Genomic DNA, 15,474 nt, shown 5'->3' on the forward strand with positions numbered 1-15,474 from the left:
TCCTCATTCAGGGCCCCTGTGTCTACCAGGACTTGGCCTGACTGGCTTTGACGGCGTGGCTCTTGAAGCTTCCGTCCTGGGGGACAAAGGTTTTTCTGAGGTGTTTATTCAAACAATGTTGAAGGCCCGTAAACCGGCTTCTGCTCGGATTTATTATAGGATCTGGAATTCCTATTTCACCTGGTTTGCCGATAGGAATTGCAATGCGTTCAAGTTCAGTACTGACAATCTTTTGGCCTTTCTGCAACGAGTCCTTCGTCTGGCCTCCCTCAAGGTGCATGTTTCTGCCTTATTGGTGTGGTTTCAGAGAAACATTGCGACTCTTCCTGATGTTCACACGTTCACTCTGGGTGTTCTACGGATTCAACTTCCCTACGTGCCTCCTGTGTCTCCTTGGGATTTGTCGGTTGTGCTGAATGCCCTACAAGAGGCTCCGTTTGAACCTCTTAAGACTGTGGACCTCAAGTGGCTTACACTTAAGGTCTTGTTTTTGCTAGCTATTGCTTCGGCTAGACTTGGGTGCCTTGTCCTGTAGGTCTCCCTTTCTTATTTTGCACTGTGACCGGGCAGTTCTTCGAACGAGCCCTGGTTATCTTCCTAAGGTGGTGTCTTCGTTCCACCTTAACCAAGAGATTATGGTTCTGGCCTTTACCCTCTGATCTGTCTTCCAATGAGCGGTCTTTGGATGTGGTACAGGCTCTCCGTATCTATGTGAAGAGAACTGCCTCCATTCGGAAGTCTGATTCTTTCTTTGTACTGTTTGGTTTTCACAAACGTGGCTGGCCTGCAAATAAGCAGACCCTGGCCAGATGGATTAGAATGGTGATTGCAGAAGCTTATGTACAGGCTGGCCTTCCAGCTCCTGCTACTATCAGAGCCCATTCTACTCGGTCTTTTGGACCCTCTTGGGCGGCCCGCCGTGGTGCGACCCTGGAACAGTTGTGCAAGGCGTCTACGTGGTGCTCAGTGAACACGTTCATAGGGTTCTATGCCTTCGATACTTCCGCCTCCCAGGATGCTTCATTTGGACGCTGGGTTCTTGTGCCCGCTGCAGTGCGTCCCCTCCCACGAGGAACTGCTTTAGGACATCCCTGATGTTATTCCCTGTGGAATACAGTGTACCCCGCTGCAGAAAAGGAGATTTATGGTAAGAACTTACCGTTGTTAAATCTCTTTCTGCGGGGTACACTGGATTCCACAGGGCGCCCACCCTGACGCACTTGTCTTAGTTGGGTTTGTATGGCGTTAGCAGCTGATACCTTCTCCTGTCGTGAGAATGTGATGTCTGTGGCTACTAACTGTTGTCTCTCTTACCTGCTACTGCATTGGACTGGTTAACAAACTGAGCTCCTCTGCACGGAGGTGGGGTTATAGAGGAGGAGGCGCTATGCATCCTGGGAAGAAGGTCAAAGCTTTAGCTGTTGGTGCCTCCGGATCAAGATTCCTCTCTACCCCCCGATGTTATTACCTGTGGAATCCAGTGTACCTCACAGAAAGAAATTTAATAAGGGTAAGTTCTTACCATAAATCTCCTGTTTGATTTAAAGCTGTGCTACTTACCTAGGTAATTCTTTTTTATTATTTTCTTACTAATGTGCTTGCACTCACATTCCCCCTTCCACACCCACCTATCAGTCAGTATTACCATTCCACAGTTTCAGACCTGTCCTTCTCGTGTGTGAACTCCTTTAAGTATACAGCATTTGCATAGTCTGCTGTGTAATACCCCTTTCAGACCGCCACCTATGAACACGGGATATTGGCACATGAGCGTGCACAACCTGTGTTCATGTGCGGTCTGAAAGGTGCATGGGTTGAAATACCGGGTCGAGCGAGCCGTTATTTCAACCCTGGTCGTGAGCAAGGTTGAACGGTGTGAATGGGAGCTGGGTCGATGTGACCCGTTTCCCGTTCACTGTGTGTGTGTACGAGCAGCACTTGGAGATCATGTGATCTCCAAGCGTCGCCCCTGCCATGTCACCGCTGACGTCACCAACCTGGCAACGTGCCGGGTTGCAGTCAGCGGCCGCGGGGCGTCTGAGGCTGGTCGCACACTGGTAGCTCCTGTGTCAGGCTCCCATGTGTGACCCGCCTCAGGCTGTCTGAAAGGGGTATAATAGTCTAAACTTAGCTGGGTTATGTTATATCCGTTAGCCAAACAGCCAATTAGACACATTTCTTCCAACCTGGGTCTAAAAACGGTCACACTGCAGGCGACCCAGCTCGCACCCGGGAAAAACCCAGGTAGAGTGCAGGGTCGTGGACCCGGGACTTCGACCTGGGTCATGTCTGTTCACACATAGCAAAAACCTGTGTTTTTGCTCTATGTCTTTAAAGAGGTATAGGGGCTGATTCAGACCTGATCGCTAGGCTGCGTTTTCTCACAGCCTGCGATCAGATCTGAACTGCGCATGCGTATGCACCGCAGTGCGCAGGCACGCCGGACCGCAGCAACAGGGATCGCCGGTCAGCGACGGGATGGTGTGAAATTTCTGAACGCACGGGCAATCGCAAGGAGATTGACAGGAAGAGGGCGTTTGTGGGTGGCAACTGACCATTTTCTGGGAATGTTTGGAAAAACGCAGGCGTGTCCCAAGCGTTTGCAGGGAGGGTTCCTGGCGTCAATTCCGGTCCCGCACAGGCTCATGTGATCACAGCAGCTGAGTAAGTCCTGGGCTGCGCAGAGACTGCACAAAATCTGTTTGTGCAGCTCTGCTACACTTGCGATCACACACTTGCACAGCTAAAATACACTGACCCTGTAGGCGGAGACTATCTGATCGCAGCAGTGCAAAAATCGCTGCCTAGTGATTGGGTCTGAATTGCCCCCATAATTTGCTGACTGTTACCTCCACCCCTCATTAGAGGCTATATAATAGGAAATTGAGTCCATCTGTTACTATTATAACCCTTTTCCACTGCTGCAATAACCTGGGAAATTGCTGGGTTAACCAGAGATGGCCCTAAGCATAGGCAAACTAGGCAATTGCCTAGGGCATCTGGTATGCCTAGGGGCACAAGCAGCTTCTGCTGTTCAAAATGATATGCGGCATGCCTATATTCTGTGTGTAGCATTTCGTATGCAGATACAGCCACAGTCGCACACAATATATAGGCATGCTGCATATCATTTTAATCAGCAGAAGCTGCTTCTGCATCCTAGCCACATAGCAATGCAAATACGATGCATTTCCATAAAAAATAGGCACCCGACGTTAGCAGAGCTGCCAGTTGATTCACGCCAGGAACTATATGTGTCATTATGTGTATAAGGGCATTAATAATGTATAACATATGTGTAAGGGGCACTATGTGTGTCATTATGTGTATAAGGGCACAAATAATGTGTGGCATATGTGTAAGGGACATTATGTGTGTCATTATGTGCATAAGGGCATTAACAATGTGCGGCATATGTGTAAGGGAAATTATGTGTATAAGGACATTAATAAGGGTTGGCATAATGTGTAAGGCGCATTATGTTTATAAGGACATTAATAATGTGTGTCATATGTGTAAGGGGCATTACTGTGTGGTATTATGTGTATAAATGCATTACCAATGTGTGGCATTATGTGTATAAGGTGCGCTACTGTGTGGCGTAACGTACAGAAAGGGCACTACTGTGTGGTCTAATGTAAATAAAGAGCAATATGGTGTGGTGTAATGTGAATAAGGAGCAATTCAGTATGATGTTATGTGAATGAGGGGCACTACTGTGAGGAGTAACGTATATAAGGTAAAGTGGTACTACTGTGTGATGTAATGTGAATTAGAGACACTATCACATGATAAATTGTGCATAAAGTTGCACTACTGTGAGGCATAATTTGAATTGGGAGTACTATTGTGTGGGCATGCCCCTTGCCAGAAAAAACACACCCCTTTTTGGACTGCTATGAGGGGTGATGGTGCTGGGAAAGGGGTGCAGGGTCAAAGGTGGAACTAGCAGTGGTGCTAGGGGGCACCAGCCAAAATCTTGCCTAGGGCATCATATTGGTTAGGGCCGGCTCTGGGTTAACCATTTGATAAATAAAATACAAAAACAAAAAAAACACAAAAAACATAATAAAAATTAAAGGTTTCACACACTACATATAGTACACACATGGCAGCAGAGTGCACACACATATAGGGCCTAATTCAGCACGGAACGCTGCTGTGGCAGCGTTCGCATGTTGAAACTCCATGAAGTGTGCACACGCGCAACAGTGAGATGCTAAAGCATCTCACTTGTACGAATGCCTATGCCTTTACAGGCAGAGGCGTTCGCGGGGCGGGAGGGGGCATTGCGGTGGCGTTAAAGGGGTGTCAACTCGGCGTTGGGGGGAGGTGCGGTCCGGGGGGGTTGGGGGCTGCTGGATCTGGCATGCTGGTGACTTGCCCCATGCTGAATTAGGCCCTTAGTACACACATGGCAGCAGGGTGACAGGAAGAGGCCGTTTGTGGGTGGTGACTGACCTGGGATTGTACGGAAAAACGCAGGCGTTCCCAAGCGTTTTCAGGGAGGGTGTCTGATTTCAACTCCGGCCCCGATCAGCCTGTTTTGATCGCACAGAAGGAGTAAGCCCTGGGCTTCACAGAGACTTCACACAGTGGATTTTTGCAGTTCGGCGTACATATGCGATCGCACACTTTCATGGCAAATTTACACTCCCTCTGGAGGCGGCGACTATCTGAATGCAGAACAGCAAAGTTAGCAGCCCAGTGATCAGATCTGACTCACCCCCACAGTACACACATGACAGCAGGGTGCACATACAACATACAGTACACACATGGCAGCATGGTGCACACACTATATACAGTACACACATGGCAGCATGGTACACACACTACATACAGTACACACATGGCAGCATGGTGCACACACTACATACAGTACACACATGGCAGCATGGTGCACACACTACATGCAGTACACACATGGCAGCATGGTGCACACACTACATACAGTACACACATGGCAGCATGGTGCACACACTACATACAGTACACACATGGCAGCATGGTGCACACACTACATACAGTACACACATGGCAGCATGGTGCACACGCTACATACAGTACACACATGGCAGCATGGTGCACACACTACATACAGTACACACATGGCAGCAGGGTGCACACGCTACATACAGTACACATATGCAGCATGGTGCACACACCACATAGAGTACACACATGGCAGCAGGGTGCACACACTACATGTAGTTCACACATGGCAGCAGGGTGCACACACTACATGTAGTTCACACATGGCAGCAGGGTGCACACACTACATGTAGTTCACACATGGCAGCATGGTGCACACACCACATGTAGTTCACACATGGCAGCAGGGTGCACACACTACATGTAGTTCAAACATGGCAGCATGGTGCACACACTACATACAGTACACACATGGCAGCATGGTGCACACACTACATACAGTACACACATGGCAGCAGGGTACACACACTACATGTAGTTCAAACATGGCAGCATGGTGCACACACTACATACAGTACACACATGGCAGCATGGTGCACACACCACATGTAGTTCACACATGGCAGCAGGGTGCACACACTACATGTAGTTCACACATGGCAGCAGGGTGCACACACTACATGTAGTTCACACATGGCAGCATGGTGCACACACTACATACAGTACACACATGGCAGCATGGTGCACACACTACATACAGTACACACATGGCAGCATGGTGCACACACTACATACAGTACACACATGGCAGCATGGTGCACACACTACATACAGTACACACATGGCAGCATGGTGCACACAATACATGTAGTTCACACATGGCAGCATGGTGCACACACCACATGTAGTTCACACATGGCAGCATGGTGCACACACTACATACAGTACACACATGGCAGCAGGGTGCACACCCTACATGTAGTTCACACATGGCAGCAGGGTGCACACACTACATGTAGTTCACACATGGCAGCAGGGTGCACACACTACATGTAGTTCACACATGGCAGCATGGTGCACACACTACATACAGTACACACATGGCAGCATGGTGCACACACTACATACAGTACACACATGGCAGCATGGTGCACACACTACATACAGTACACACATGGCAGCATGGTGCACACACTACATACAGTACACATATGGCAGCATGGTGCACACAATACATGTAGTTCACACATGGCAGCATGGTGCACACACCACATGTAGTTCACACATGGCAGCATGGTGCACACACTACATACAGTACACACATGGCAGCAGGGTGCACACACTACATGTAGTTCACACATGGCAGCAGGGTGCACACACTACATGTAGTTCACACATGGCAGCATGGTGCACACACCACATGTAGTACACACATGGGAGCAGGCCAAGAAGTGACTCACAGCGGCACAGGGAGGTCGGGGGTGACAAACCTGCGCGTATGAGTTGGACATAGGACTCGGCTTCCCCTCAATACCGGCGCCTGGTGAACGTGCCCCCCTAGCCCTCCCCCTAGCTGCTGCCATGAAAAGCGGTATCGGTGTAAAAGGGACCTTGAAAAATAACCCAGCTTGTCTTAGCCAGGATTCCAACCCTGCTAGATACCAGGTTCTGACCCTGGTAAGAGTGCAGTGTAAATGTCGCGACCTGGGTTATCCAACCTGGGTTATGCTTAAAAGCTGCTGATGGGCTGTATTAGCAGAGGTCCGCCTCAGGGGAGTGTCTGTGAGTGACATACAGGCCAGACACGGGTTCAGTGTAAACGGGGTTGACCCGGGAATAACCAGGGTCCAAGGTGCAGTGAAAACAGGGTCTGAGCTGGGTTGAAACAGTGTCCAGAAACCCGGGTTGGACCTGGGTTTTTGAAGGAGCAGTGGTATTACTCAATTGACATTTTTGGACTAGTGCAGAAAAGACTAGGTGGCAGGAATAATAGATTTAGTGTAACCACAATCTACCAGTAGCTGATATGCGATCCCTTTAGGTCCAGGTTGTACAGGATCTGTCATACCTTGTTCACACTGCAATTGCCGGGTCGCACCCAGGAATTGGAAACGGGTCATTCCCGGGTGCGATCTGGCATTGGACCCGTGCAGTGTGAACAGGGTGGCTTCCCGACCCGGCAATGTGCCGTGTTGGGTTGCCATCCGGGGCCGGGGACAGAGCGGCATCTGGGGCGGGTGCGGAGGTTGCGCTGGAGATAAGATCATCGCCAGCGCCGCCTCTCCCTATACTGTGAACGGGTCCTTGGTTGAATCGACCCGGGTAACCCGTTTACACTGCGCCTGACCCGGTAATAACCTGGGAATAACCCTTCTTTATTCCCGGGTTGAATTACCGGGTCAGGCGACCTGGGAGTTCAGCAGTGACCCGTTCACACTGTACGGCGACCCGTGTCGACCCGGAAATATACCGGGTCGATACTGGGTTTTTTGTGCACTGTGAACGGGGTATCAGTGCTAAATGGCAAGTAAAATATAGGCAGATCACTCCATCATCTATACCTGTAATTTCTCTCTCAAAAGAAAAGTAGTTAATGGCTGAAGTGTAACTAGGGTTGTTATTATTATTATTATTATTATCCTTTATTTATATGGCGCCACAAGGGATCCGCAGCGCCCATTACACAGTACATAATCAAATGAGCAAACAAGAAAACAGCACTTACAGTACAAGACAATATAGGACAGGTATAGAAAACCCGGGGTTCAGTGGTTTCTGGCAATGTTGTAGGACAATGAAGGTGTAATTGTAAAAATGTCTTTTTTTTTTATTTATATGAAAACTTTGTAGTGCTGCTCCTATAGTACTTTAAAAAAATGTCCCATTGAAGCAAAGTAGTCATTGTCTCGGGGTTAGGTAGCATGGTAAAAGATGGTGATGGCTGAATAGCTCTTGACATGATGTGCTGTGTCTGGCCTAAATTTTGCAAGGTGTGATATAACTATAGAACTCCATGTCCAATTCTCCAAATTTCAGTTCTATACCTTTTAATAATGGTATCACAGCTTTGATATTATAGCAGTCCTGCTGTCATTTTGGAAGTGCTTACTTCTGTATTGAATTCTCACAGCATTCACTTTTCCTTACCACTTTAATGAAACTCTGTTAATGAGTAGGAACACTCAGCACAAAGCCCCCAGCCACATACAGTATATAAATGTTCTCCCTAGTGAAAGGATGGTATCGGAATGCTGGCAGTCAAAATACTGACAGCGGTATCCCGAAGCTCAGTATACCGACAGCTATTAGGTAAGTAAGCTCCCCCATACCTCCCTAACCCTCCTTTTCTGCAGCCTGACCCCCCCCCCCCAACCCTAACCCTAATGGATATACCTAAAACCTGGACTGTTGGGGTACCTTGAGGACTGTGTTTGAGAACCTCTAATATAGGGGGTTACTCAGGTTTGTTAGCAACTGGGCAAAACTATGTTGCACTGCAGGTGGGGCAGATGTAACATGTAGAGAGAGTAAGGGTGTGTACACACGGTGAGATCCTTGCTATGTTCGATTTTTACTTGCGATTTCCCTTGAACTCCCCGGAGCCCAGATAGGACAGATTTTGACTAACTTTTCTTGAGATATGGACTATGTGTGCTTACGATTTTGGCTTATGTGAGATTTTGGCTAATGTGAGATGTCATTGACATGTGAGATGAACTAAATAGTACACCGATCTAGCAAGGATTGACTTGCCTGCACAGTCTATCTTTTCTTGCGATGCCGACCTGGCGGGGCCGCGCATCGGGATCGAATCGGGATTGCAAGGTGACTTTCACCTTGTGATTTGCACTAACTTTTCTTGCGATTTTGACTATATAGTCAAAATCGAAAGAAAATATCTCACCGTGTGTACACACCTTTAGATTTGGGTGGGTTATATTGTTTCTGTGCAGGGCACATACTGGCTGTTTTATTTTTACACTGCAATTTAGATTTCAGTTTGAACACACCCCACCCAATTCTAACTCTCTGCACATGTTACATCTGCCCCACCTGCAGTGGCACATGGTTTTGCCCATTTGCTAACTTTCTTGGTTTGCTAACAAACCTGAATAAGGCCCTTAGGGGGACATGTACTAAGCAGTGATAAAAGTGGAGAAGTGAGCCAGTGGAGAAGTTGCCCATGGCAACTAATCAGCATTGACGTAACATTTATAATTTGCATACTGTAAAACTATACAGAGCAGCTGATTGGTTGCCATGTGCAACTTCTCCACTGGCTCTCTCCTCCACTTTTATCACTGCTAAGTACATGTTCCCCTTAGTCTGTTGTTGTTTGCGCGGATGCAGCTCATTCAGATTGTACCTGTCATGCACAAATTCTAAATTGCTAGATACTAGTGACAGCTAGTGACAGCTAAAGGCCCGTATTCACGAGCAGATCTAATGAGAGATCTAATGAGAGATGTGTGCTGAGCGAACCGCTCAGCACACATCTCTCCCCCCGCTCAGCAAAGCGCGATGTGTGCTGAGCGTGCAGTGGGAGCGGGGCTCTCATTTCACCCAGCGGGTAAAGTGAGCGACCTGCATGCAGGCCAATCTAGCACCAGCGATAGCGATGCGCTAGGCTGTGCATCGCTATCGCTGTGAGGGGTACACACATAGAGTGATCTCTGCTTAAAATCTAAGCAATCTAGTCAGATTGCTTAGATTTTAAGCAGCGATCGCTCCGTGAGTACCCCCTTAAGAGTTAAGAAGCACACTCTAATTTTGCATGCTTGAGTGTTCAATAATATAGGTGGTATCCTATTATCAATGGTAAATTACCAAAGCACATGGATTCCCGAGGTCTATCCAATTATCCATGCAAGCCGGCACTCACCGGTGATTATGCTTTGCGTGCCTTGGGTATGCAAAGCCGAATCACTTATGACCAGCCTTTAGAGACCTGTTTTTCTGCGATAACACATAGGTTTGGGAACTTATCCCAGATCCCATGTGTTATTGCCCCAAAAACGGGGCATTTACAGTAAAAATGGACTATAATTGGTTAACCCGATAATACCATTGGGCTAAAAAGCCAGTTTTGCCGTGAGGAAAATTAGTATCGGCAATAGGATACCGCCCCCAAATATGTTCATATACAATACTTGAAAACTGCTCAAACTTTCTAGAAAATAAGATCCCCTTAATCTGTGATGATTCTCATTGGGTACTGCTTTTCTTTTTTAATAATGTTTTGGATTGCTAATAAAAATGTATTCTTTGTATATTCAGGTGCTGGACTACAGGTAAAGACAAAATGCACATATACTTCAGATACTGTATGTGAATGCAGCACTGGTTATTTCTGTTTAGGAGAGGACTCTGAATGTGATTTATGTCAACAACACACAAGATGTGAACCTGGTCAATTTGTTAAAGCACCAGGTAAGAAATTCATTTTTAGCTGAATGCTAATATATATAATTACTGCAGTGCAACCTAATTACAGCACGGATAAATGACACTGCGGCAAGGCCAGGAAATGATCTGCTTTAAACTGCACAGCTTTTATAGTTCTTGGCTGGTCATGGTAGATCTGTCCCGGGACTTATTTTGTCACAGTTTCACATGTTTATATGCTGGGAGGTACGTGTTAGCCCTGCAATGGAATGCATTTGTTTAGTTGAATTAAGATAAGGTTGTTTTGTTGCAGCCATTACTAAATGTTCATATGTTGTACCAACATGACCCTCTACAGGAGGGACAGAATGCTCTGCTCCTGGACTTCCCTCTTAATGTATGATTGCCAGCACCTGTGCTGAAACACCTTTCTTATCCATTAACCTGTTCAATGCAGGTGCTGGCAATTATACATTAAGAGAAAAATCCGTAAGCAGAGCATTGTGACCCTCCTGGAGAGGGTCATGTTGGGAGGTATGCCTTAGTGGTGATATATACAAGCTAGCCATTACTAAATGTTTTTATTGTTTCAGTCTTGATAAAATGATGCAGCCAACTTCTAGAATACTGTATGGAAGCATTTCCATAGTGCAGAAATATTGGCATGATAGCTTCCTGGATGCTGACAAGAAATAGGATAGTGAGACCACAGCCCTAATCCATTGTGTCTTTCCTGTAGCACCGATGATCCATGACACTCCAGGTGTTTATACTTAGCAGGTTGCCTTGTTCTTGGAAAGATAATTCTCTAGAGCAGGGCTGGCCAAACCGGTCCTCGAGATCTACCAACAGTTCATGTTTTCAAGTCCTCCTGGAGATCTGTAGAATTGTCAGTTAGGAATGAATGCAGCACATCTTAATTAGTAATGGCTATACCTGAGCTCTGCTCTAGATCATGCAGATAGAAGGACTGGTAGGATAACAGGCTTGCACTGTAGAAATTAACTTTGTGGATTCATAGACAGCAACAGTGACATCAGAATCAGAATCAGCTTTATTGGCCAGGTATACTTCCGTATACTAGGAATTTGTCTTCGGTTTGCTATACAACAGCCAAGTAGGTAACAGGTAAGCAGGTGTGTGTGTGTGTGTGGGGCAAGTAAAGTTACACAGATAGGTAAACCGTAGGGACACAAGTTAGTTACATGTACGTCTAGTCAGTCAATGTTCAGGAGTTCAGCAGGCGGACAGCTTGGGGAAAGAAACTTTTGAGGCTTCTGGTGGATCTGGCGGGGACAGCCCTGTAACGCCTGCCTGAAGGAAGCAAGTTAAACATGCTGTGGCCGGGGTGTAGCTGGTCTTTTACTATCTTCATTGCCCGCTTTTTAGCTCTGGACAAGTACAGGTCCTGGACTGAGGGAAGGTCGGCCCCGATGATCTTCTCTGCGGTTCTGACCACCTTTTGGAGCCTGCATCTGTCCCTCGCGCTGGCGGAGCTGTACCATACAAGTATCGAGGAGCACAGTACCGACTCCACAATCGCGGAGTAGAAGAGGAGCAGGAGCTTCTGTGGGATGTTGAACTTCCTTAGTTGCCTGAGGAAGAACAACCTCTGCTGCGCTTTCCCAACAGTGGCATCAGCGTTGGACCCCCATTTAAGGTCCCTGGAGATTGTGGTCCCTAGAAACTTGAAGGAGTCCACTAGCGATACCACACTGTCAGCAATCGTTAGCGGAGGTGCACTAGATGACTTCTTCCTGAAGTCCACTATCATCTCAACAGTTTTGAGGGGGTTGAGGTCAAGGTTGTTGTGGATGCACCACTGGGCCAGCCGGTCTACTTCCCGTCTATAGGCCGATTCGTCCCCATCCTTGATGAGGCCGATGACGGTGGTGTCATCGGCGAATTTGATGATCCTTACTGATTGCGCCTCTGAGGTACAGTCATTTGTGTACAGGGAGAAGAGCAGGGGTGAGAGGACACAGCCCTGAGGGGCCCCTGTACTAATGGTCCGCGCTTGAGAGGTGAATTCCCCCGCTTTCACCACCTGTGTCCTATCTGTCAGGAAGTCTATTATCCAGGAACAGGTAGCTTCTGGGACCCCTAGGCGAAGTAATTTGGGGTGGAGGATGCTGGGGACGATTGTATTGAAGGCCGAGCTGAAATCGACAAACAGGACCCTCGCGTAGGTACCGGGAATGTCTAGGTGCTGTAGAATGTAGTGCAGGCCCAGGTTGACTGCATCCTCGACACACCGATTCGAGCGATAGGCGAACTGCAGGGGGTCCAGTTGGGGGCCAGTCACAGTTTTCAGGTGATTCAAAACCAGACGCTCGAACGTTTTCATGACCACAGACGTCAGTGCTATCGGCCTGTAGTCGTTCAGGTTCGTGATAGTGGGTTTCTTGGGGACCGGGACTATAGTAGACCTTTTGAGGCAGGAAGGGACTTTCTGTAGCTCCAGCGATTTATTGAAGATCTTGGTGAATATGGGGGCGAGCTGACCCGCACATGCTCTTAGGGCAGATGGTGACACTCCGTCAGGACCCGGAGCTTTCCTGGTTTTGGTCCTTTTGAACAATGCCTCCACCTCTTCTTGGGTGACTTGCAGTGCCTGGGGTTGGCCGTCTGTGTTCGGGGCATCGTAGAGGTGATTGTTTGGGTTGCAGGGGACTTCTTTTGCGAACCTGCAATAAAAGTGGTTCAGTTCATCTGCAAGGTCTTGGTGCATGGCGGTGGACTTTGATGTTTTCCTATAGTTGGTTATGGATTGCATTCCTTTCCATACAGATACAGGGTCATTGGTGGAGAGATCGTTTGTCAGCTTGTCCGAGAACCACTTTTTTGCTAGCCTGATTCCTTTAGTCAGAGAGTTCCTAGTACGGTTGTATAGTGCTCTGTCACCGCTGCTATAGGCCTCCTCTTTGGCTCGACGAAGTTGCCTGAGCTGGGCATTGAACCAGGGCTTGTTGTTGTTGTAAATGCGGTAAGTCTTGGTAGGTACACACATGTCCTCACAGTAGCTGATGTAGGATGTGACAGTGTCTGTCAAGTCATTCAGGTCGGTTGCCGAGGCTTCAAAGACCCCCCATTCCGTGCAGTCAAAGCAGGCCTGGAGCTTCATCTTGGCCTCATTGGTCCATTTCTTGACAGTCTTAACGACAGGCTTAACTGCTCTCAGCTTCTGTGTATAGGTAGGGAGTAGGTGGACGAGGCAGTGGTCAGATAGGCCGAGTGCAGCACGCGGGATAGACCGGAAGGCAGACTTGAGGGTAGTGTAGCAGTGATCAAGGGTGCGCCCTTCCCTAGTGGGACACGTGACTTGTTGTTTGTACTTAGGTAGCTTCTTGCTCAGGTTAGTTCTGTTGAAATCACCCAGTACTATAAGCAGAGAGTCTGGGTGTTTTTGTTCTATGTCGGATATACATATGGCCAGGTGGTGCAAAGCTTCGTTCGCGCAGGCGAGGGGGGGGATGTACACTCCCACAAGGACAATTGAGGCAAATTCCCGGTGGGAATAGAAGGGGTTGCAGTTGATACTCAGCATCTCCAGGTGAGGGCTGCATGTTTTGCCTATGATCGTGACATTGGTGCACCATCCGTCGTTGATGTAGAAGCAGATGCCACCACCCTTCGTTTTTCCTGAGAGAGCCTTGGAGCGATCGGCCCTGAAGAGACTGAAGCCCGGCAGAGCCATCGGGTTGTCCGCAATATGGTCGTCCAGCCACGTCTCCGTAAAGCAGAGGACGGATGACCCTGTAATGCCTGACCCTGCGCTGCCCAGAAGGAGGGACAATTCGTCGAACTTGTTTGCCAGTGAGCGCACATTCTAAAGCAGGATCGCGGGTAGTGCAGACCGGTGCCCTCGCCGCCGCCTCACTAGGGCGCCTGCGCGACAGCCTCTCCTCTGAGTCCAGGTCCTTCTACTAGGGCCGACATGAGGGCCTCCGTCATTCTCTTTCCGGGGCCGGTGATCCATCCGCCAGTCGCCACCTGGGCTGCTGGGGGGCGCGGCCGCTCGGTCATCCACTTCGGTGTCCACAACGTCTGCATCCTTACCACACAGGGCAGCAAGGGCAGCGAGGGCTGCAAGGGCCGCTGATCCGCCCGCCGACGGGCCCGAACATGTGGTAAGCACCTCGGGAGTGCTCCAACTAAGGAGGGCTTCCCTGCTGTATTTGGTCACCGGTGGGGTAGACAAGGGCAAGGGAAAACAAGGGGAAATAGGTATTTTGGCTGAGCTGCGTAGCTCCGAGGCAGCCATCTGCGGCGCCATCTTAGATTGTAATCGCTATAATCGTTGTTGCTGTAACCTATTGCTGCTCCTTAATACAGCAGCTGTAAAGAGTGGAGTCTCAGATTCTGGGCCTGTGTCTCTAGCATATTGTCCAAAGGATCTGGAAGGGAGTTTTTTATATATATATATATATAATGGAGAGTGCAGGTAATAATCCTACTTTTTCTACAGAGCTGGAGATCAAATTAGAAAAATATCTTGTTTACTCATTGTGCTCATTGTTACAGTGAAGTTGAATTCAGCTGCTGATCTTGCCTGGTTACGCATATATATATTATAATCACATTTAAGGTGCGAACACACTAGGCGATGTGCTTCATGAGCGACATCATCTAGTGTGTCCGCCTTCGGGGCTGACCTGCCCGACGTGGGCATATATACTGTGTGATGTCGTACAGTGATGTCATGCTGTGGCTGGGCCGTGCATGCAGCTTGGATGATGAGTCCAAGTTGAGCTGTATGCAAGGCTGACACGGAAGGTCGTTAACGACCCGCGGGGCCACGCATTGGCCGTTGTCAGCAACACACACTGGGCGAAATAGTAAGCGATATCGCTCAAAAGGGTAACAAGGAGCGATATCGCTTACTATATCACCTGGAGTTTATGGGCCTTTAGGGCTAAGCTGTACTAGAGTGTGATTGGTCCACATACAAGTGCTTATGTTGCCCAATATGTAACAGCCCCCTCTGGAACTAGCTACATATTTTATTTACCCTCCCCTCTGACAGACCTAGAAGGATGCAGTATGGTGGGAGACAGTAGACTGTTGTATCATATCAAAGCTAGTGGTTTCATGTCGGGCAAAATAACACTCACCTGAAAATCAATAAAAGCAAAGCAAAGTAAAAACACAGTG

The 15,474-nt window shown here is 48.2% G+C and overlaps 1 protein-coding gene across 2 annotated transcripts in view; it reads left to right on the top strand.

Moving 5' to 3' along the window:
- The window catches only part of TNFRSF14 (TNF receptor superfamily member 14), a 382,534-nt gene that overhangs the window by 109,524 nt on the left and 257,536 nt on the right, over positions 1-15,474 (top strand). For both annotated transcript variants that reach the window (XR_010188639.1, XM_063943094.1), the window contains exon 4: positions 10,213-10,365. Coding sequence is in view for 1 of the 2 variants with exons in the window: in XM_063943094.1 (XP_063799164.1) it covers positions 10,213-10,365 (153 nt within the window). In the remaining variant the exon portion in view is untranslated. The remainder of the gene's footprint in view (positions 1-10,212; positions 10,366-15,474) is intronic.

Source organism: Pseudophryne corroboree, chromosome 10 (genome assembly GCF_028390025.1).
Source record: "Pseudophryne corroboree isolate aPseCor3 chromosome 10, aPseCor3.hap2, whole genome shotgun sequence".
NCBI lineage: Eukaryota > Metazoa > Chordata > Amphibia > Anura > Myobatrachidae > Pseudophryne > Pseudophryne corroboree.